Source organism: Chaetomium tenue (genome assembly GCF_020726465.1).
Source record: "Chaetomium tenue strain MPI-SDFR-AT-0079 chromosome Unknown F5144scaffold_5, whole genome shotgun sequence".
Lineage (NCBI taxonomy): Eukaryota > Fungi > Ascomycota > Sordariomycetes > Sordariales > Chaetomiaceae > Chaetomium > Chaetomium tenue.
In genome coordinates this window covers 1995202-2016146 of record NW_027117333.1, presented here as the reverse complement: position 1 = coordinate 2016146, position 20945 = coordinate 1995202, and the positions used below count along the sequence as shown (strand labels likewise).

General features: G+C 56.9%; 8 protein-coding genes across 8 annotated transcripts; 3 read left to right on the top strand and 5 right to left on the bottom strand.

The window, feature by feature from the left end:
* Window positions 1-245: 245 nt before the first annotated feature.
* Window positions 246-2223, bottom strand: F5144DRAFT_631223 (uncharacterized protein). The gene is made up of 4 exons (XM_066792454.1): window positions 1717-2223; window positions 1578-1642; window positions 1053-1521; window positions 246-996 (listed from the first exon to the last, which is right to left on the bottom strand). The coding sequence occupies exons 1-4, from the start codon at window positions 2142-2144 to the stop codon at window positions 693-695; spliced, it is 1266 nt and encodes a 421-aa protein (XP_066641383.1). The 5' UTR covers window positions 2145-2223; the 3' UTR covers window positions 246-692.
* On the top strand, window positions 2208-3750 carry F5144DRAFT_290855 (uncharacterized protein). Its single transcript, XM_066783811.1, has 3 exons — window positions 2208-2889; window positions 3013-3296; window positions 3357-3750. Exons 1-3 carry the CDS (start codon window positions 2465-2467, stop codon window positions 3626-3628), a joined length of 981 nt encoding a protein of 326 aa, XP_066641382.1. The 5' UTR covers window positions 2208-2464; the 3' UTR covers window positions 3629-3750.
* A 4070-nt stretch (window positions 3751-7820) lies between these two features.
* On the bottom strand, window positions 7821-8681 carry F5144DRAFT_594105 (uncharacterized protein; the record flags this gene model as incomplete). Its single annotated transcript, XM_066790540.1, has 4 exons — window positions 7821-7881; window positions 7928-8201; window positions 8444-8562; window positions 8638-8681. The coding sequence occupies 4 exons, from the start codon at window positions 8679-8681 to the stop codon at window positions 7821-7823; spliced, it is 498 nt and encodes a 165-aa protein (XP_066641381.1).
* Window positions 8682-8940: 259 nt separating this feature from the next.
* On the top strand, window positions 8941-10086 carry F5144DRAFT_290761 (uncharacterized protein). The gene is made up of 2 exons (XM_066783810.1): window positions 8941-9173; window positions 9980-10086. The coding sequence occupies exons 1-2, from the start codon at window positions 8987-8989 to the stop codon at window positions 10033-10035; spliced, it is 243 nt and encodes an 80-aa protein (XP_066641380.1). The 5' UTR covers window positions 8941-8986; the 3' UTR covers window positions 10036-10086.
* A 2734-nt stretch (window positions 10087-12820) lies between these two features.
* On the bottom strand, window positions 12821-14919 carry F5144DRAFT_577478 (Alpha/Beta hydrolase protein). Its single transcript, XM_066789207.1, has 3 exons — window positions 14324-14919; window positions 13450-14258; window positions 12821-13353 (listed from the first exon to the last, which is right to left on the bottom strand). Exons 1-3 carry the CDS (start codon window positions 14866-14868, stop codon window positions 13115-13117), a joined length of 1593 nt encoding a protein of 530 aa, XP_066641379.1. The 5' UTR covers window positions 14869-14919; the 3' UTR covers window positions 12821-13114.
* Window positions 14920-15487: 568 nt separating this feature from the next.
* On the bottom strand, window positions 15488-16920 carry F5144DRAFT_549371 (uncharacterized protein; the record flags this gene model as incomplete). The annotated part of the gene is made up of 3 exons (XM_066787573.1): window positions 15488-15594; window positions 15689-16354; window positions 16431-16920. The coding sequence occupies 3 exons, from the start codon at window positions 16918-16920 to the stop codon at window positions 15488-15490; spliced, it is 1263 nt and encodes a 420-aa protein (XP_066641378.1).
* A 422-nt stretch (window positions 16921-17342) lies between these two features.
* Window positions 17343-18314, top strand: F5144DRAFT_492909 (Ribulose-phosphate 3-epimerase-like protein; the record flags this gene model as incomplete). Its single annotated transcript, XM_066785949.1, has 4 exons — window positions 17343-17458; window positions 17525-17651; window positions 17737-17985; window positions 18048-18314. 4 exons carry the CDS (start codon window positions 17343-17345, stop codon window positions 18312-18314), a joined length of 759 nt encoding a protein of 252 aa, XP_066641377.1.
* Window positions 18315-18827: 513 nt separating this feature from the next.
* On the bottom strand, window positions 18828-20236 carry F5144DRAFT_493626 (pyridoxal phosphate-dependent transferase; the record flags this gene model as incomplete). The annotated part of the gene is made up of 4 exons (XM_066785988.1): window positions 18828-18886; window positions 18948-19874; window positions 19931-20064; window positions 20121-20236. The coding sequence occupies 4 exons, from the start codon at window positions 20234-20236 to the stop codon at window positions 18828-18830; spliced, it is 1236 nt and encodes a 411-aa protein (XP_066641376.1).
* Window positions 20237-20945: the final 709 nt, after the last annotated feature.

Sequence of the window (20945 nt, the reverse complement as noted above, 5' to 3'; positions counted from 1 at the left end):
GTGGGGTTTAGGCGTGAGAGGGAACGGAAAGGGACTCAAACTTGCTCCTTCCGCATTCGAATCCCTCAGATCGTGCTTGGAAGGAGCAAAGCTTAGTTGACTAGGGGTAGATCCATCGTTGCAGGCGACCTCGGGGAATTCGGAAGGGCAGGCTGTGGGGTTCAACCTGGAAGTTTAGTTTGATAATCTGTCGATGTTTGGATACTGTACACTGGACTGGGACCGAGCAAAAGAGAGCCGCGAGGTGAGTCAAATAGGTATCTCGCCTTTGAGGCATCAATAGATAATATACTAGCAGTAGCAAGACTTTATCCCAGCCTGTTCCCCGATGCCCAGTCGTGACGCTATGGTATAAGCGAAAAAAATAAAACGAATGGCAATTTTCGCCCAACATGTGCCTGGTATTTCCCATTCCTTCCATGATGTAAAAACCCAATGTGATCCACCTCCCCAAGTCTAGGAACAGAGCCCCAAGCAAAATAAATACAACTTCCCCAAAAATGAAAGGCAGCCTTGCGGCATTTAAAAAAGGGTTCCATGCTGAAATTTGTACATTGTCCGGCAAGAGGAAGAAAGGAGAAAAAAATGTCGTCGGAGTGGATCGTCGTAGTCGGAGGCGAAGTCGCCTCGAGTCGAAGGAAGAGAGATGTTGAATAGTAGTCGTAGCGTAGAGTTCCACCACCCACCACCGTTTAGCTGGAGCCCTTCTTTTTGCACTTGTCGTGGAGAAGGTGCCCGTTCCTGGCCGTCGTCCGTGTGAATTCAGCTCCGCAGTTCGGACATGTCGCCTTCGCCGCCTGTCCCGACTTTTCCCGTTGGTGCCGGAGGAGGTTGCTAAAGGTCGAGAACTGTCGCCCGTTGCAGCCGTGCTCCCAGCACTGCGGCTTTGGCCGGCTGTGCACCACTCGGACTTGCCCGCTCGTGTCCTGGGGACCTGGCGGGATAATGGGTGGAACTGGGTACATCCCGAGGCTTGGGTCTTGCACGAGTGGCCTACTGCGTCGAGGTTAGCGCTTTGAAATTCCCTGAACCGCGAAGGGGTGGAAACATACCCATAGTGGGACGGCAGGCTTGGGCCCGTCGATGGCGGGTACGAGTAATCGGGCATATAAGATTGCGGAGGGTACGAGTTTGTGAACATGGCCGCCTGGTTCTGGTCCTGGAGCGGTGGCGAGAAAGGGGGCAGGTAATGCGGTGCTGATGGTTCGGCGAGTAGGGAGATTTGCGAGGGTGCGGTCGTGTACACGGGCATGCTCGACGCGCCAGTCGTCATGTCGGATAGGGTTACGGGCGGCGAGTAGACTGAAGAACCGCTGTCCGTCCTCCTGCCGCGGACCTGCATCTTGGAGTTGTGCCTTGCTTGGTCTCGTTGCCGTTTTAGTTCCCTTTGCTCCGCGGTGAGGTTCGTCCGAGGGGGGCTTGATGTGACGGATCGTGATCCACTTGGCGGGGTGAGGCTGGCGTCTGAACCGTAAGGGCCGAGATCATGGGGGGGCATGAGCCCGTTGTTAGATTCCATCACTGTCACTAGTAAGCACGGAGCCTGTCCTAAGGGGTGCGGAAGCGCGGCGGCATACCTGGCCAGGTAAATGATGATCGTGCGCCCATGGTAAATGTCGGGTCGTACGAAACGGCAACGGTACTGTTCTAGAGGTTAGCAGGTGTCGAGAGAAGGGTGGTTGCCCGTAGCCCGAGGACCGAGCGTGAGGTTCGTACCTCATAGCTTCTGTCTCGATAGAGGGCAGCGGAGGCGATGATGCTGATGCCCCGATCTGGTCGTGCGCAGGTTGTAACCTGAGGATCGGTGCGCCTTGGGATTGTGACTGCTCCGATTCGAACCACTCGGCGTCCGAGGCCACCGCTTCGGATGACAGAGGCGGAAAGGGTGTTTGGTGTTGAGTGAGGGGAGTGGACAGGTAGCCCGGCGAGTGGGACAGGCTCGGACTTAAGTATGCGGGTGAGGCTAACCCCCGGGAGGACGAAGGTCTGCTGGTGGTATAAGACCCGGTCTCGAATGATGTCGACTCGGCAAGATGTAGGTTCTGTAATAACCCTTCGGTGGTTGATACTCCACTACCGGCTCTCGATCTGGGTGTGTGTGAGTAAGTGTCGTCGAAGCCTTGGCTTGAGTATGTCGGGTCCATCTTCTTCCTCGAAGGGGGTGGTGTGTGTGTGTGTGATGATGGACTGGGAAGACTTGAACGAACAGGTACATACGCTGACTGTCTAAGTTATGTCGGTGATGTCGTTGACGAAGGCGCGCGACGGCTTATATGAAGTGAAGAAAGGTAGGCGATGGGCCGTGTTGAGGCGGCGACCAGGTAGCAAGATTTCCTCGACGCCGTAGATCTATCTTTGGGGTAGCTTGAATGTCAAATGCACCTCAGCCTCAAAGGTCGTGGAGAAGGGCCCGGACGAGCTAAGCTTATAAGTTCAGAGAGGCAGGGCAGTACATCCCCACATCATGGTGGTGCCGTGGGCGCATGGGGAGGGGGGCCTGGTCAGGGCAAGAGCACCGTTAGCTGGGGGTGATTTAGAGTGTGTATGGCCGGCAAGGAACATGCATGTAAGTGGACAACAAGAGGAGCAGGCCCGCGACAGGGATTGTACCGACCAGGGTCTTGGACTGGGCATTGTAACGGGGGGGGAGGGGGGTGTCCATGGCCACCCACAAGGGGGAGTCCCACGCCCCCTCCCGACCCATTCGCCAACAGGACACCCACCCCCATGGATGGTTTGGGCCGGGTCAACGGCCTTACCGGGGACAATTAACAATGTTAGGTTGGCCATGGAGAAACAGCGTTACTCCGCAGACGGCAGCTTGTTGTTTCTTGGATATCGATCGAGGTATGTGGAAAGCCGTCGCGCAACAGAAGCAACGGTGCATAGGTATGTACCACTGTGTAGAAACCCGCTGCGTACCCACCAGGGGTGTCTCCCTTTCGACTCTCGGGATGTCACTTTTCTCGTGAAGCAGGACCGTGTTGGCTGATTGGATGCTGTCCTGAGCAGCAGCAGGAGGAGGAACATGAGCGAGGCCGGCGGAGCGGCGGGGGCGAAACGACCGTGGCTGCTCTTAGGCTACAGCATTTCTCACGCTCGCCTGTGGACTTGTGGACAGCTGCGCCGCTCGCTGTGCTTGGGAACTGGTGAAGTCAAATGTGCCGTGGCCGAACAGGGACCCGGAACAGGCGTGTGGGCAGAAGCGGTAAGGAGCCTTTGGGTGCCACTTCAACCTACCCATGCCCCCCTGTGTCCCACGCACGCCACGCAGAGCGCGGCTCACGCTTCCGAAGGTTTGCCGCAAGCCATGATGGGCGTTTCCAGATAGACGCGCAGTATTGACCTGTCAGCAGGAGTAGCCGACTTATCGCGGCTGTTTGTTGCTCCTGCGCGGCTGGCGTTTGTTCACCACGTTGCTTTCTTGCTGGTTCCCAAGATCCATGACACCCTCTCCCAACTGCGCGGAAACCTGCAGGACTTCTTCGAACAGGGGGTAAACCGACAAGTGCGAACCTTTGGGGGCAACCGCATAACGGGGCAGGATCAGACGATAGCGGGGTCACTCAACAAGTTAGGGGGGGGAGGGTGGTCGAAAGAACCCTCGGAAACTTTCAGGTTTTGGTGAACACATGAAGTGACTTTATGATAGTTGTACTGTGTAAGTGCAAAATCGTTGATGATGTTGACGTCGTAAACTCTTCTACATGTGCGAAATCCCATTGAGGCGTGAATAAAAACTAGAATTGGTGACTTTTCACCCAAAGCGGGCAAGAGCATGGGCGCCACTGCGGGAACGGAACCTGGAAGGCAAACAATCGAGGTGACCGGTTGTGGAGAGATGAAGCCGCCAGATTGACGCGGTCGAAGGATGCTGAACCCTGTTGTCGGGTCGGGGTACTCTTGCCCGCTTAACCCCATTGCTTCATTCAGCTGTTATGTCGTTATCTTATCGGAAACCCCCCCGCAAATCAATACCTCAGGAAAAAGAAGAAGAAGAAGCACGGGCCAGCGCGGCAAGCCAAGCTCGGCAAAGCTTCCATCTTGTTGGGCGGTTGGGCGAGGTGCCGGACCTAACAAATGAGGCCCGCAAGCCTCTCTTTGCCGGGTGGTGGGCAGGTAGGCGCAGCTAGGCCACCACTTTTCGCAAGGCTTTTATTTCCGGGGGGGGTTTTGGCGCGCTACGATGATTGATGAGACGCCCAAGCGACGCTGCCAACCCGAATCCTAGCACGACGCCCGGACACGAACAGCACGAAAAGTAGCCCGAGTGACGGCACCTTGCGTTACCTCGACGGCCAAATTGAGTTTAGTGCCAAGAAATAACCCCTTGCGACGCTGGGCCCTTGGTGTTGTGTCGCGTCGTCGTCAGCGTTTTCTTTGCTTGTTCTGGAAGCCCCGAGGAGTCTGTCAGGGTCCGGCACAGCGTGCCAAAATCTGCCCCCGCGCGGCACCTGACTTTTTGGCACCACCATCACTGGACTCTCGTCGGAAATTGGCCCCTTGAATGAGAGCGTGCGACATCGCGTTCCGTTCCATGTTAATCGAACCAATGTATAGCCATGCCGGAGAAGAAGCTTCGAAACAACCCACGGCACACGATGGGACAGATGTATGTAGTGTACGTAACTGTGTAGAAACCCAGGAAGTCGAGGCGACGGAGCTCGGTCCGGGGCCCCCTGGCTGGTCGCAGATCTCCACGGTCGTTTCCACCAGTGCAGACAAGGCAAAAACAAACGCTTCTCCTGCCTAACTTGGAAGTATTTGAGATTCTGATGGAGTTATTGCATTATTCAGTGCTGAGTCCACAAGGGCTCCCCAAAAAAAAGATCCCCTCCCTACCAATGACAGGACGAGTTCCGTCTGACATGCTCCCGTAGCGCCGGCGCTTGTCATCGCCGTTTATTGCTCCTCCCGGGACCGGGTTAACTAACTCGACGTGTGTGCATCATGGGGGGCCACCTCGGGCACGTGGGTACCGCAGCCCTTGTGGACGGGGGAGAGCGCCATCTGTGTTCCGTTGAAAGCGAACCGAATGCTGTGGGGTCGAATTGGACTCATGCTAACAAGATGAGCAAAGGGAAGGTAAAACGGTTATCTGAAGGGGAAAAAATGAGAGCATTTCCATAATCAACTCTGGCGGGACTGCAAGGTGCGAGTGCAGTGTGGGCGATTCAAAGCCGTGCCGGTTTCCGTGCCGGCCCCCCTCCTTGTTGTTGAGAGCCTGTTTAAGCAGATAATTCAAGGTGCGCTAACTACATAATTATCTATATTGGTATACTAGTATACCAGAGTGATGTTTCAACCCCAATGCGACGCTGCCAAATCATTCCAGCAGGCGAGTCAGGGCTCGCTGGGCAGCAATGTCAGTCCGATGCAGAGAGGAACTGATTGGGTAATACGCGCACGGGTGGTTTCTTATCATTTACACACAAAAGTCGCCATCCCGGTATGTGCATTCTTTGCGAGAAGCGTCCCCAATGGTTCGCGTCGGCGGGAATACGCAGTGGGCCAAGGCCAAGCACAAGGACCCCGCCGTTCATCGGCGGACAGCAAGCCACTGACCATCGCCATGGGACCCCGACGTTGCACCACGGCCCCCCAACCGTGCTCCCGGATACAAGACATCCGCGCTAGCGTTTTCAAACGAAGTTCGCAGCCTTACCAGGGCAGGGACGAAAGCCACAGCTTCAAAGGGTGGGGGAGGAGTCTTTTTCTTTCGCTCTCGGCTACAACCAAGGCCCATCCATCAGCAAAACCTCTCATCAGAATATGCCGGCACCGCTCGGAGAGATCTTACCACCGGCCGGGTAAAATACAATACCGGGTTTTGGGGCACAAAACCGGGCGTCCATAAAATTTGGGTTGAAAGGGTGTGGCTTGAACCATGGTCTTGGATAACTAACGTTAGGGCCGGCCCAGTCGAGAGCCTCAGCCCACCTGAGGACAGGGCTGGTGCCAGGGCGCCACGTCCCTTTGGGTTTAGCGCCCATTTTATTCTGCTGCCTGATGGCAATCTCGCTGAACCGCTGCACCATCACCCCATATCGGAAGCCGATCTTAGAAATCGGACTCTCTAGCGGCATGGGATTGCTCGTGAGAACCCAAAACTTGGGATCATGGCGGCACGGCGTTGTGGAAATTTGTCTCAGAATTTGACCCTACGCCGCCGATTCGATGGCTGTGCTAGATGATGAAGACGGCCAATGTCGAAACACTCGACGCCCGGAGCTCCCGTCGATGCTCACTCTTCAGGAGAGAATGGGAGACAGGACAAGCCGCCACTCATCCCCGCATCGGATCCCAACCTCTTTCTCGTCTCTCCCCCTCAGGGCCACTTCTCACCCACCCTCTCGCCTCCCGCATGGCACATGCAGAAATTAGAGACGGCGCACTGGTGTCTCATGCCAGATGGTGGCTGCATCGCGGCGGCTAACTAGCCCAATGACAGTCACGCCGATCCGGATTTGAATCCCTTTGCAGCTGGATCACGCACCACCTCGACGCCAAACGCGCATATTGACGCATGGCGCTAGTCTTTGACAACACTGACAGTCGAATCAAGCGCGCGTATCAGGGCAGCTAGGCGACGCTCCCAAGACCAACGAACAACCCAGCATCATGAAATTGCATATCGGTGAGATGACTGCGTGACTGCCCCGGCTGAAGCGGTGTACCTTGCGAACACACACACACACACATACACACACACAGACACACGCACACACCGAGACACCCCATGTACCCATCAACGCCGACGCTTTGAGCCACGCACAGTTCACGCAACGAACTCAACTCGTCTGGGAAGGTGCAAGAACGGCAAGCAGGGGTCGTGGCTTCCGAAAATCCCGCCGCCAAGGTAAGCGTGCTGTGGGGGCCAATCGTAGACTGCCCAGAATGGGCATGGCGTGGGACTGAAATTCTTCCGATTGGATCCGATCACGGCCGCGATTGCCTGGCCTGGGAAACGGCGGGTCTCTTCGCGGAGATCGAATTTGGGGCTTCCCCGGTGCCGAACTGATCTCGGGCCCGGACGCCACACACCAGCCTGATTCTCGGCCGCGAGTTGGCCCCCGCGCACAGAGAGAAACCACCGAACCAACAAGGCAGAACAGAACAGCTGAATCTTTAAATGGACTCGGCGGGGCTATCAAAATTCCTAGTTCCATGTCTGTTTCTTTTTTTTTCTACATTTCACATGTCTCAGTTGGTAATCCGACAAGCGCAGTCCGCTTCTGCGCTGGCGCTTTTTTCGCGTGTATCGAATTACTTTTTCAGCTCGCCAGCAACTCTTGGGCAATCGATGTTATGAATGTATCCGGTTTGTCATGTGGCCTAGAGAAAGGGTCAAAGGCCGCTCGGAAGACTCAACCCGCAGCCGATCCCTCCCCTCGCCCTCCGACGTGGTAACTCGAGGGTAGTCGCTGACGTCGACACAGTCCTGTGCAGTTATTCTTCTAACAAGCAGGCACTCACTAGCTCTCTCGTCAGATTACACGCTAATGATGGCCTGTTCCCCCTTCGGTCCGATGATGCAGAATAATCGTGGTAGAACTGTCTGTTGTTCTTCTCCGCACTGTCGACGCCGCACAGTTGCATGTAGGGTGCATCAACTGACAAACACAAGCCCACTTTCGAGAATCAAGAACTCCCCAGTTACCCAGTCTCGAACCAGTCGAGCATGACGTTTCCCCCTCCTCGGCTCACTCCTCCCACGCGGCCACTCGTATCAGGGACAGGCAAGGCGGAACCCGGGCACCCGCCGGCTAACTACACTAATTGTTATTCGCTCACTGCCGCCATGGCTGCGCCTGTTAGCTTCACCGACTCTCCGCGCTGGCCACGAAAGTCCTTGTCCAAGTTACATCCATCTGCAGAGTGCTTGCATACAACAGTAGTGGGAGCGGGGCCAACACCCCGCACCGACTGCGACGGTAACGCAGCAGCTTCTCTTGGAAGATCCGTGGCACAACGGCTACAGCATGACGGCATGTTTCGTTTCGCCTCGCCAATGGGAAAGAGCCTAAGGCAGAATATCACCTTGAGCCATCCTGTTGCCGTTACACGATCTCCGTCTTCCCTCCAAGGCGGGTTACAGCCCACCACGCCGCCCCTCGATCGGTAAGGCGAACGCAATTTCTTGCACTGTCGCGACTTTTCAGCTCCTGCGAGAGGCTTCCTCCCGTATGCGCTGCAAGCACCTGGGGTATCCAGCGAGAACCGTGCAGCCATCCAGTTTGATATCTACATATAATTGGGCTTCTCTGGCTTGTTCGTCCTCTGATCTGCCCTGCCGACGTCAGAAGCTTATTCACACGAATCCTACATACAGCCTTGTAGGGCAGGAGGACAGCACCGCAGCATGCGACGTTGCAATGGCATGCCATCTTTCTCTTTCTCTCGCTTTCACGAACCCGCCAGCATTCGAGAGTCTGCCACTCACAGCCCAAGTCTCTGAGAACCACCAACAGTTTTTGCCCAAGTTCCACCATTCGTGCATTTTCGGGCTCTCGTCGGAGCTCCAGGACCAATCCAGCTGCTGTATGACCGACAATCTCGATGCTGCAACAAGCAGTTGGTTCGTTAATTGTTCCCAACCGACAGATTCTGGCTCATGCAGCTTGGCTTGGCAGCCACATGCGTTCATTTTCGTACAACATCCACTCATGTCTCTCCTTCATGTTCTTGGGAGGTTGGGACGGGACGGAACAAATGCCAAGGCCGTCTCCGATCGAGACACATCCAGCAGATGACAGACCCCTACTGCGGGACATAGGCAAGCGTGGCGCAACCAACATGTCAAACAGAGTTTCCGAAGCTCTTTCGGCGGCGTCCGTCGCCGGGGGGACATGGAACAAGCCGCGCCCCTAACTTGCCGCAGCCCAGATGGAAAGCCGCAGATTTGAAACTTCGTTCACAAGTGAATCAGAGATGGAACCCCCCCCCCCAGGAACCCCCTCTACCCCCACATTACCGACAATTTACAATGCGGTACCTTGTAACCGTCTTGTCCTCGGTTTTTGACTGCATCACGGTCGTCAAATCCGAGGTCGCCGGCTGCGGCGTGGCCTTCCCCGGCCCGGAGGGCCCGGGATCGCAACTTACACCCTATTCCAAACCGCCATGCACCAAAAATCACCTTGTATTGTGTATGCACTGCAAAAACCGTGGAGGTAAGAGTGATCTCCCCGGGTGCAAGCCACATGTACCTACCCAAGTCACGTTGGTCAGCACTCCACTGTCTTTTTCGTCCTGTGTCATGTTACATCCCTCTCCCACATCCGTACAACACAACCTGGCCTCCCGGACCGTGGATCTAGAGGATGAAATCGAGAAGCAAGCCACTCTCCTAGTATTTTGCCTCAGCCGCCGGCAATGCAAGGCCGGGAGATCGGATGCGGAAAGAAATCCGGGGCTCAGCCTTATGGCACAGAAAAAGGGGCCGGTTTGGGTTTCCCCGGCGGTGCCCCGCCCCCGCTGACTGTGCTCTCGTCAGCCGTGCTCGTGTTGAATTTTGAACAAATTAGGACGTCGCAAGTAACAGCTTGATCGTCTCTGACATGGCGGTGGCCCAAAGAACATGCCCTATCCCTTTCGAGGGACACATAGATTGGGCTGGGGTGGGGCTGGATACTGACGATCGGTTGCAAACACACCACACCTTGGCTCCTCTCTCTAAACTCCGGATCCTGTCGGCGGACTCTGTGGACCGAGGTGTAGCCGTTGTTCACGGTGAGCCGGCCCCCGAAGCCACCCTCGAAGACCATTCATTGCATCACAGGTCACACAGCCCTTGCCCGATGATGACGCGCCGTGCTTCCTCACCACCAACCCGCCAGGACACCCCTATCATAATGTATTTGCCTCGCCTTCTCGGCTTTCGAGTTAGCCTCTCGGCAGCTGTTCTCAGATTCCGTGAGATTCGCGCCCATTCTCAGTTATTCGTTACGTGTGTCTAATATATCTCTTTTCATCTCAGCTCAGCGCAAAGCTCGACCTTGTGTCCACGGATATTCCGCCCAAACTATACGCTAGCAGCGGCCCATGTTGCCCCTTTTAGTCGAGTAGTCAGACTGGCCTTGACTTGCCGCTTTGCGAGATAACCACCCACATACTGCATCTGCGTTGCAAGAATATCATCGACTCAGAGCCAGGCGTAACTGGTTCCCCTTTTCAGAATGCTCTCCACGCCGCGCTCCTACTCGCTTTAGCGCAACAAAGGCCGTGGCCACGACCACGAAGTCTTGTTCTGGTTCGGTACCAAACTTGCGGGAGAACCGTGTGCATTCCGGATCCTTCAGCGGTGCATGGGCCTGTTTATCCCGGATCGCGCCAAGGAGGCTCATGACGACTTGGATGTAAAGACGTGGCGAGAACAATGCAGGAGCCTCTCTTGCAGCAGGGACGTACAGACGGAGGGGGCATTCGGGGATTAATTACGTCGGGGTCATGGATTTGCGTCGGGGAGGTCGGGGAGCTCGATAGTGTGGACTGGGTTATGGCCGGTGTTACAGTGGGAGTTAGGCACGGTAACCATGGCTTCGCAATACCTCCTAAATCATCAAACTAGGCTCAAGATAGAGGTTGACGCGGCCCTCACTCCCCACAAGCCAGACCATCTCGAACCGCTAAGGGATAACTAGGGGGGTAGAAGGGAAGGGGGGGGATCCCAGCTCCGGAAAATCAACAACCCTCCTCCCCACACTTCTTCCCTTCCCTCTGCCAGGACGCCGCGGGCCCGACGGAAACCGGGAGCTTTGCCGTTCGTGGCTGTGCGCGCGCGTGTGTGTGTGATCAAAAACAGGTGGCGGTTGTGGACTGTCTCGAAGAATTTACTTGTTCCTCCCCCCTCCGTGCCCCCTGCATACCATGTTCCAAAATCCTTCCCTTTGCTCGAAGGATTCGGGTACCCCCGACCCTCTGCAGCCTCCTTCCACCCCACGGATACAGCGCGCCGATTGGATTTCCCCTGCGTGCGTGGGTAATTGCATGTCAAAAACTTTAATTTAGATATTTCGGCTTTGGGTGGTGATTCAGGAGAGACCGGGGAATCTTCTACCTTCTACCTTCTGCCTGGTGCAGAATCCAGATACGGGGCTCTGAGTGAAGCGAAGGACCTTTCTAGGGTAGGTCTTGGAGCTTGAAGATCCTTCTGAGCGTTTGTTCTCGTGAAACGCTGGGGGCGCTCCGCCATCCGATGTCTTGTCGACATGTCTCCTCCACTAACTATGGCGGCCACCAAGCCGGCATGACGGCAATCTCGATCGATGCCGGCTTCCTATTTTCGGAGTCATTAACAGCGCCCGCTCGACGCATACCTTGAGGAGAGAGGAAGCTGGGCATCAATCACCTTGGGATGGACTTGGCGAGGAAAGGGTCTGGCTTGTTCGTGGTGAATCCTCCTCCACGGCGGTGGCGGCTTCTTTTCCGTTCCGCCATTTCCGCCTTTTCACTCCCTCCAAGCACAGATATGCCAGACTATCTCCACCACGGGCAAGGGAAGGATGAGGATGCGGTGCGGCAGAGGATGGGTCTTCCCGGCGAGCGTGCCCCGTCACATCTCTGTTTCCTTTTACAGATTCGCGAGATATCCCAACAGAAACGTGGCGGCGTCGAATCCCATCCGTACAGCGCCGTGCTCTAGTCCGGGCCAGATCAGTTTCAAGTCGGGCTTTGGCTGGTGCGGACGGACTTATCAATTTCCCGAAGCCAAGAGCCGACCGCTTCTATCCAAGACCCGCTCCTGAATCCTGAGCCCTGATGAAAGGGCGTGTGTACACAGCGAGTTTGAGATCGCCGTCTCTATCGGATGGCTTACTGCCTAGTGCGCAAGGGAGCCCCAAACAACGAGGTCCGTCCAAGCCACGATACCGTGCCTTATGTCAAAACACCACATCGGACGGTCAACGCTCCGCCACAAACCAAGGAGGAACCGTCTCTCAAACAAGAACCCACGATCTAGTCCATAGCTTCGGCTTCCATCTGCCACTTTAGGAGTGATACCCGCCAACTCAACCCAAACCACCATCCTCTACAGCTGATGATGGTATCACGAACCTAGGCTGCTAGCAGGCGCAGGCCGTGGTCTTGTCTCGCAATCTAGCCCGCAGGAGTGCCAAACCAGAAACACCCACCCGCGCAGCCCCTATCCTGCCATCCTCGGCTGGGCCAAGAACTCCTCCCGTGTTAGTTGCATAATAGTCCTAGCCCTAGGTAGTCCTAGAACAAACAACACACCACGCGAGGGTGTAATGAAACATGGGATCCTAGGTGATAGGAAGTGTGAAAAGCCACAAGGGGGGGTGCGGGTTGAGGATTGGTACGGGGGGAACTTCGCGCCTGGGAGGGGCTGTGTTGTGTTGTGGTACAGGTTGCCTGGAGTACCTATCCCGCGGCCATCACCGGTTTGTTGATGGAGGAATGTTTGCAAGAGGGAGGGCCATGCTTCATTGCCCGCTTAGACCGGTTGTTGGCCCGCCTGGGTGTTATCATCTGCTTCTTGGCTGAGATGTGATTCGACTCGCCGGCGTGAAGGATGCCGTCGATGGCCGCGGTGGCGAGAAGCATGACGCTCAGAGGATTGCTTGCGGTTGGCTTTGCAGCGTTGACACGGCAGTTGCGGTGTGGAGATTGGCCGTGAGGTATGGATTATGCTGGGCCTAGATTGGTTGATGTTTGGCCATTTTGGTATGGGGTTCTTGTCAAGGAGGTGTATCTGTCCATGCGAGGGAAGTGCGCTGGGCGGGAGGCCGGTAGCCCCTTTTCCAGACGGGCAAGAGGGCTAGCGCCTGAGTCCACGGGGCTGTAGCGTTTCCACATGCGAGGATCTGGCTTCCTAGCTTGTTTGTTTCTAGAGCAATTTTGGTCTTTGTAGTTCAAGCTAATGCATATTGTTTTTTGAAGCCCACTGGACACTCTTCCTGGGACAAGTGCAACGCCCTTTGAGGGGCTACGACGAGAAAACCTCCTTCCTCTCAAGAGAACCCTTACAGTTCTAGCCCCCGCCCCTAAGGTGTACGTCCTATTGCCAGTACCACGACGACAGAAAGTAAAGACGCAAGCTAACAGAACTAAGGCAGGCCCCCCTAACATCAGCCACCTACCTCGAACCCTCCTACGCGCCGTTCGCCGGATCGAGCACGAGCCTCTGAATCAGCTCGCAGCGCTCCCGAAACTTGTCCGGCAGCTCCGTCGCCTCGAACGAGTCCGTGATGTTGTAGAGGTGCTGATCGGCACCATACACCGGCCACTCCATGTCCTCGCCGCGAACAAGCGCCAGCAGCTTCGCCTGGAACGCGAGCGCCAGCTCCGGGTATTCGACCGGCGTCTGCTCCTGGTCGACATGGAAATAATCTGCCCCCGTCGAACGAACACTCCATGGTTAGCGCGGACACCCAAACATCTCGCAAACACGGCCATGCCAGCCCGACGAATAAAAGATAAACTCACACAACAAATCCATCCCATGCACCGCCGGCGGCGTCGACATGACATACCTTCTCACCCTCCCCTCCAACGCCCCCGCCAACGCAAACCCATTACACGCAAACACCACATCCGTGGTCCAATCCCACGCCAACTCCCTCTCCATCCCCGGCGTATAATACAACCTTAACAACTCCCCCACCGCCTCCTCCCCCACCCCGGGCAGCGTCCTCCTCACCAACCCCGCAAACGCCCCCGGCATGCCCTCATCCGACGACGTCTCCCGCCCCTCCCCGGCCATCGACCCCACCACCAGCCGCTTCAGCGATTTGTGCACGCGCCCCCCCTGTAGCAGCAGCGCTAGCGGGATATCGGGGATGCGGTCGCCGTCGGGGGCCAGGCCGAAGCCGATTATGGGGCCGAGCGTGCCGCCACCGCCTTCGCTGGGTTGTTGGTTGATCATGGCGTCGTTGAGGTGGAGGAGGGCGGGGGAGGGGAGGGAGCGGAGGCAGGTGAGGGTGGTGCAGTTGGCGGTGGTGAGGGTGAGGTTGAAGAGTTGGTGCTGGCGGGTGGTGACGTTGCGGCGTTGGGGGGCGGCGGGGGAGGAGAGGAAGGCTTGTTGGAAGGGGAGGGGGTGGTTGGTGTTGAGGACGCTGAGGTAGTAGAGGATGCCAGCGCCGGCGCTTTGGCCGATGGCGGTGATGCGGTTGCGGGCGCCGCCGAATTTGTGGATGTACTTGGCTGTCCATTCGGCGGCGGCCAGGCAGTCCAGCATGCCGACGTTGCCGTCGAGGTCCTCGCCGGCAGCCCAGGTGAAGCCGGAGACTCCCATTCTGTGGGTGGGTTGGTTAGTGTCTTGTTTGGGATTGCGATGGTGCTGCTGAGTGTGAGGACAGACCTGTAGTTGTTGGCCACGGCAATGAACTTGCCCCCGTTTTGCTTGTGAGCTAGGTCAAACAGACCCATGGGGTAGAAGAAAATCTCCTTGTTGCCAAACGCGTACGAGCTGCCGTGGAAGTTGTGCAAGACGGGCACGTCGTCTCCCGGTTTCACGCCCTCGGGCACGTAGACATCTAGGAACAGACAGTCTTCACTACCCCAGGTCGTGCCGTTGAGGCCCGGGAACGGGATGAACCATGGCGCCGACGAGATGCAGGACAGGTCGGGCGATGCCTTGCCGTCCTGGACTCCATCTACGTGGGGAAGGTTCGTGTCCGGGGCGCGAAACCGCAGGTTGCCGGTCGGGGGGTTGGCGAAGCGGATGTTTTTGTAGACGGCGACGCGCTGGCCCGAGGCCGTGGTGTTGATGTACGTCGGTACATGCTTTGCATAGCCAAGGTCGATCAAGCCATCGTCGCTATGTGACGACCTGGCCGTGGTTGGGTTACAGAGCGCGCTCCCAGCGAGCGCTGAGACTAAGGTACAGATGTAGGAGAGCAGCATAATGGATTGCCTCTCACGGAGCTCAAGACCTTGCCTCCATACTTCCGTGGTGGTCGCAATGCTGCAGCTATCAGGGAACCTTTTATAACACTTCTAGAAACACCATATCGGGTAAACGATCATCGCCATTGCCATTCCATACACCACGTCATAGAATACCCTCGCATCGTGATCGGCGGCGCGGCTGAGTCTCCGATGCTTATACGAGGGATACGGCAAGGCCTGGTAGACACTATTCGCAGGCGAGTAGACAAGGCTCTGGGTTTTGACCAAGCAGATGAGCGAGGCTCAGCCACAGACGTCAAGGGCTACACACGCGTCAACTTCGTCACTTCTAATTCATTGCTCATCGAGACGCGTACAGCGTATGCCTGTATACGTGAACCTTGAAATGGCTTCCTCTGCGAGATACGTTATCCACCCCTGTTTTTGACCCCTTCGATTCCGTGTTATGCAGTTTCTGAATCCCGTACCGCACGGGACGGTCAGGGATATTATAGTTACCGTGAATATACATGCCATAGAAAGCCGTCGAGCGCAACAAGCGAACGGGACATGGCCCGATCCAATCTGCCGTGTTATCCCCGCCAGCTTCACACCAACCTACCTACCCAAACCCTCAATGCACCCACCCCTCGAAGCCGTCCACAAACTTGACCGCCGCAGCAAGGTAGCGGTTATGCACATCCCCCCACGTCCTCGCAGCCTCCCTCATCGCCCGCACGGCTGTCCTAGGTTAGCAAAGATGAACATACAACTCCAATCCCACCACTACAACTCCCCGACCCAGATGTATCAAACCCAAAAAAGACAAACTCACCCTTAACAAAATGCGCATCCGTCCTCCACTCCGAATCCAACGCCCGATTCTCCACATACTTCCACCCCCTCCCCTTCAGATCCCCCGGGTCCACATAGTCGGGATCAACAACCGGCCTTAGCACGGCGATGTACACGGCCAGGGCGAGCAGCCACCACTGGCGGACGAGCGGGGCGTGCCACTTGGCGGGCAGCAGCGGCAGCAGGATGCGCACGGCGTGGCTGGTGGTCAGCACGTGCACGACGAAGAAGTTGTACGCGTGCGTGCCCGGCCGCACGGTCGCTACGAGCAGGGCCACGGCGGCTTCTTGGGAGGAGCGGAAGAGGGTGGTGAGGTGGTCGGTGGTGGTGGATTTCGTGGAGGGGGGGGAGATGTCCCAGGCGTTCCAGTACTCGAGGATGAGGGATTCGTGGTGCTGGAAGAGGGGCGCGATGTTGGCGTAGCCTGGTGTCTTGAAGAGGCCGTCGAAGCGGGTGTCGGAGGCGAGCTTGTTGATTAGTTCGAGGGGGGAGGTGGAAGAGAAGGGCGCGGGGCGGGTGTAAGAGGGGTCGTCGGAGTATTTGTGTAGGAAGTTGTACTGCGTTGCGGCGAGGCCGAGGGCTTCCATGGCTATTTCGCGGCTGTCGAACTCGTAGGCGTAGCCGAGGTGGATGAGGGGGTGGCCGACTGTGAGGGGTGTTAGTGGGATGGGTTTGTGAAAAAGATAAAGGGTGAGAGTGGGTGGTGTGAGTGTGCTACATACGGCCACCGATGAGACAGTTGACCAGAGGCTCGTCGCCCTTGAACATGTACTCCTTAATCACACCCTTCCAGTCGTAGGCGTGGTTCATGGCCAAGGCATCCTCGAAGAAATCCACAAAGGCTCGCTGGTATCGCTTGTCACCCAAGTAATCCCGCCAGTCATCCTCGGCCATCTGAGAAGGCGAGTCCTTCCATGGTTCGAGAGTCTTGGACTCCTCATCGTAGATGTGGTAGAGCTGGCGTGACTCGGCACCGAGATGGTAGGCCGAGCATAGGATATGGGGCAAGTGGTTGTCAAACTGGAGATTGTGGTAGAGGATGGAGTGGTTGACATGGTTTGCCTTTAGTAGATGCTTGAGGGTGCGTGGTGTTTTGTCCGGATTCGCCTCAACACTGTGCACTTCGACGGGTGGGAGGTTGACCGTCTGTGGTTCATCGCCAGTCGACACCAGTCGGTTGACCAACGGCACATATGACAGGAGGGAGGCCATGTTTATTCTTTACTATTCACCCTGTTGGCATGGTGGAGAGCTCATGAAGTGATACGGTGTTTCGATGAGCGGGGATATTCTAGGGTGTTTGGCTGTTTGGTTGATGAATGAGTGACCTCACTTCACGATTCATTTGTTGGGGAGTTGCTTCAGGGCTTCAGAAGGGTTGAGTGATGTCAGGGCCCAACCGGACCCACAACCTAGCAGCTCCCCTGCCAGTAGGTGGGCATCTCCCGTTAACGGCGCTATCTTATCGGACCCTGACCCTGCTGTAATGCCCCGCCCCCGCCAATTATCCCAAGCTTCCATTCGAGGTTGGGAGCTTCGATTCGGAATCAAGTTCAACTTCGTCTCATCTCTAGTTTCAGGCACACATAGCCTCTACTCCCACATAGGAACAGTTCACCACCACAGTAGTAACCATGGCCCCCAAAGCGATCATCGCCCCGTCAATCCTGTCGGCAGACTTTGCCAACCTAGGTGCCGATTGTTCCAGGACGATCGAGCAGGGCGCCGACTGGCTCCATGTCGACATCATGTACGTCAACGGATGGGAGGGAAATGGGCCTCACTCACAAAAGTGTTGTACTGACTCGGTGCTTAGGGACGGCCACTTCGTCCCTAACCTCACCTTCGGCCCGCCCGTCGTCGCCAAGATCCGCTCCCACGTCGACAAGCCGACCGAGAACCACGGCAAGGGCACCTTCGACTGCCACATGATGATCGCCGAGGTAGCCACCCCTCCCTATCCCACTGCCCACCCACACAGCAAGACACACCCTATCTAACACCACGTCTGCCCACACCCCGCCATAGCCCAAGAAATGGGTCAAGGAGTTCAAGGCCGCCGGCTGCGACCTGTACTGCTTCCACTACGAGGCCGCCGTGAACTCGACCGCCGCCGAGAGCCCCGAGGCCCACTCCGAGCACAAGACGTCGCCGCGCGAGCTGATCCGCTACATCCACCAGCAGGGCATGCTGGCCGGCATCGCCATCAAGCCCGCCACCAAGGCCGACGTGCTCTACGAAGTGCTGGATAGCCCCGACGAGGCCGAGAGGCCGGATGTAAGATCCTATCTCCCGGGTTTCTGGTCAAATACTGATGGTTGGTGGTGGTTGTGTCACAGATGGTTCTAGTGATGACGGTCGAGCCGGGGTTCGGCGGGCAAAAATTTATGGCCTCGGAGCTGCCCAAGGTGGAGGCGCTGCGGGCGCGGTACCCGGATTTGAACATCGAGGTGGACGGCGGGTTGGGGCCCGGCACCATCGACCAGGCAGCCGATGCCGGAGCGAACGTCATTGTTGCGGGGAGCGCCGTATTTGGGGCCAAGGACCCCGCCGGCGTCATTGCTCTACTGCGGGAGGCCGTCGACAAGAGGGCCGGGAAGTTATAAATAAGGGGGGTGGGAAATATATATTGGATGTTGATTGGAGCGAGATTTGGTTGTTGAAGGGGAGATACCTAGTGGAGCGGTGCGAGTATATACAGACGCGAAGTCAAGCATACTCATACAGATCATGGTCATGCTTTAAATGTCGTGTTTGAGGGCCGAGAATCAACGGGCAGAAAACTTGCTGCTCGTCGTCTACAGGTTGGGATTCGGGAAACTGTTTATAGAATCCCGACAAGCTAGCAATACATCCCGTGTTCGGATAGACTGCCCCTTGATAACAACTGTAAACCATGGCGGTAGATCCCATCGCACCCATATCAGATCATCTAAAGTCGGGGCGGCGTCCGCTTGCAACCTGACTTACACCGCCTCGATGGTGTATGTACATCGAATGCCAATGCTGCCATGTATTTGTTGCCCAGTTTCTATCACGCCCAAGCCCTCTACAATTTCATGCTAGGACTGCAGCACCGTCAGTTCAATCACACAAGCACTCCGACACACTCTCACAACTCACCTCTTCTCATCCAGCACCTTCTCCAGCAGCCCAATCAACCGCTTCACCTCGTCCACTGCACTGTTGTCAGCACCCCTTCCTCAGACACATCCATGGGAGAGAGAGCGCAGACTTACCTGTATTATAATGCACCATACTCACCCTCACCACCCCCTCCTCCCCAAGCCCCAACACCTCACTCACCAACCGATGCGAGTAAAAGCTCCCCCACCGAAACCCAACCGTCCCATCACACTCCGCCTCCACCCTCTCCACCAACGCCCTCGACCCCCACCCACGCACAGTAAAGCTCACCGTCGGCACACGCACCTCCTTCCCACTACTACTAGCACCCTCCCCATACACCGTCACATCCTCCCTCCCCCCCAACCACCCCAACAACACCCCCTGCAGCGCCCTTTCCTGCGCCACCACCCCTGCCCAACGCCCCCCCTCCCCCCCCTCTCTTAGATACGCCACCACCGCTGGCAGCGCATGCACCAACTCATACCCCGCGGCCGCCAACCCCAACTTATCCTCCAGCGAGCTATGGCTCTTAAAAAAGTGCCCCAACGAGCGCAGCGCGGCCAGCCCGCGCGGACTGGCGTACAGCAGGGCCAGGTGCGGACCGTAGACCTTGTACCAGGAGAAGGTGTAGAAGTCTACTCCGAGGGCGCGGACGTTTATGGGGCGGTGGGGCGCGTAGGCGACGGCGTCGACGCAGACGAGGGCCTGGGGGCTGTGGGCGCGCACGGTGGCGGTGATGGCGGCGATGTCGTGGATGGTGCCGAGGATGTTGCTGGCGTGGGTGCAGGTGACGAGGCGGGTTTTGGGGGTGAGGAGGGCGGGGAGGGAGGAGGGGAGGAGGATGGGGTTGGTGGGGGTGGTGCTGGTGGTGTTGGGGTGCCACCATTTGAGGGTGAGGTTTTGGCGGGCGGCGAGGAGCACCCAGGGGGCGATGTTGGCTTCGTGGTCGAGGATGGAGACGATGATTTCGTCGCCTTCTTGGAAGTTTAGGGCGTAGGAGACGTTGTAGAGGAGTTGCGTGGTGGACGGGCCGAGCGCTGGGGGTTGTGAGACGACACTTCGTGAGATACTCATATTCAAGGGTAATACACACCCACTTCCTCTGGTGAGGCGCCAATGAACTCTGCGGCGGCAGCATAGCCCTCCGCATAGCGCTTTGTGGCCACTTGGGATGTGGCATAGCTGGCCCCAAGCTGGACGTTGGTGTTTAAGAGGTAGTCTCGGATGCTAAGGCACGCATCAACTCGGTCCCCTTTTAGATAGTGAGAGCACTTTCTACATACCGTTCAGCCACCGTCCCCAACGTCAGGGAGCCGCCGGCATTGTCAAAGTACACATTCCCTCCAGCCAATGCGGGGAAATTCCCCCTCACTTCGTCCATGTCCAGAGCGGCGGCCATTGTGCAGTTATTGGGGCGTCTAGTAGGGTGTACCGCGAAGTACGATGGAGAGAAAAGAGGAATGAGAGAATGGAAGAGGGTGAAGTGGTGCAGAGGGGATCTTCACGACCTCCTCAAATTTTGAGATGGTAACATAAGAAAGACAGGAACAAACGTGACAGTCGCCCCTGGCATATATGTAAACCGGTTGCCGGGGCGGGGCACGGCCCACCCGGTACCTCTACGAGCGGCCCGGTCCGGGCTACGGTGGGTAAGGTGGCCGGTCATGTCGAAAGAAAGGCGCACGGAGGCGGAACTTGACAAAGTTGTCGCTTCCGGCAGCAACTTACCTGTGGGCTGGGGTTCTCTAACCTCATCGGCGGGTTTAACCCTAAATGATTTGAACGACCTGCCTTCCTAGGGAGCGGGGCCGAGTTCCGGTATATGCGAGGCTTGCAACTTGCCTCGTCTGCCCGGCGGTTCCATGGAGCCGCTCGTCGTTCTCCTTTTTTTAGTCTTTGCGCGTGATGTTTCACTGATATCCAGACCGCCGTCAATGCTTAACGAGATCAGGGCCAACAGGAGCCAGGAACCGCCCAGCTGGAGTCCCGGAAACTTGGTCTCAGTTCGCAGGTAGCGCCCAGGTCGCGCGATGGAGGGCATATATGCATGAATGATAAGCCCACAGCGCCGCAAAACGCAGGAGTTGCATTTCAGCGCCTATTGCCGC

What these genes read in the sequence shown, in the direction of transcription:
- F5144DRAFT_290855 (XM_066783811.1), top strand. Translation starts at nt 2,465, where the DNA reads ATGGTGGTGCCGTGGGCGCATGGGGAGGGGGGCCTGGTCAGGGCAAGA. An exon ending in ACAGAAGCAACGGTGCATAG is followed by an intron (nt 2,890 to 3,012) that starts GTATGTACCACT and finishes TGTCCTGAGCAG; the next exon opens with CAGCAGGAGGAGGAACATGA. An exon ending in CGCGGCTCACGCTTCCGAAG is followed by an intron (nt 3,297 to 3,356) that starts GTTTGCCGCAAG and finishes ACCTGTCAGCAG; the next exon opens with GAGTAGCCGACTTATCGCGG.
- F5144DRAFT_631223 (XM_066792454.1), bottom strand. Translation starts at nt 2,144, where the DNA reads ATGGACCCGACATACTCAAGCCAAGGCTTCGACGACACTTACTCACAC. An exon ending in ATCATCATTTACCTGGCCAG is followed by an intron (nt 1,522 to 1,577) that starts GTATGCCGCCGC and finishes TACTAGTGACAG; the next exon opens with TGATGGAATCTAACAACGGG. An exon ending in AGCCTGCCGTCCCACTATGG is followed by an intron (nt 997 to 1,052) that starts GTATGTTTCCAC and finishes ACCTCGACGCAG; the next exon opens with TAGGCCACTCGTGCAAGACC.
- F5144DRAFT_290761 (XM_066783810.1), top strand. Translation starts at nt 8,987, where the DNA reads ATGCGGTACCTTGTAACCGTCTTGTCCTCGGTTTTTGACTGCATCACG. An exon ending in GCACTGCAAAAACCGTGGAG is followed by an intron (nt 9,174 to 9,979) that starts GTAAGAGTGATC and finishes TTTTCATCTCAG; the next exon opens with CTCAGCGCAAAGCTCGACCT.
- F5144DRAFT_577478 (XM_066789207.1), bottom strand. Translation starts at nt 14,868, where the DNA reads ATGCTGCTCTCCTACATCTGTACCTTAGTCTCAGCGCTCGCTGGGAGC. An exon ending in GCCGTGGCCAACAACTACAG is followed by an intron (nt 14,259 to 14,323) that starts GTCTGTCCTCAC and finishes ACCCACCCACAG; the next exon opens with AATGGGAGTCTCCGGCTTCA. An exon ending in GCATGGGATGGATTTGTTGT is followed by an intron (nt 13,354 to 13,449) that starts GTGAGTTTATCT and finishes CGACGGGGGCAG; the next exon opens with ATTATTTCCATGTCGACCAG.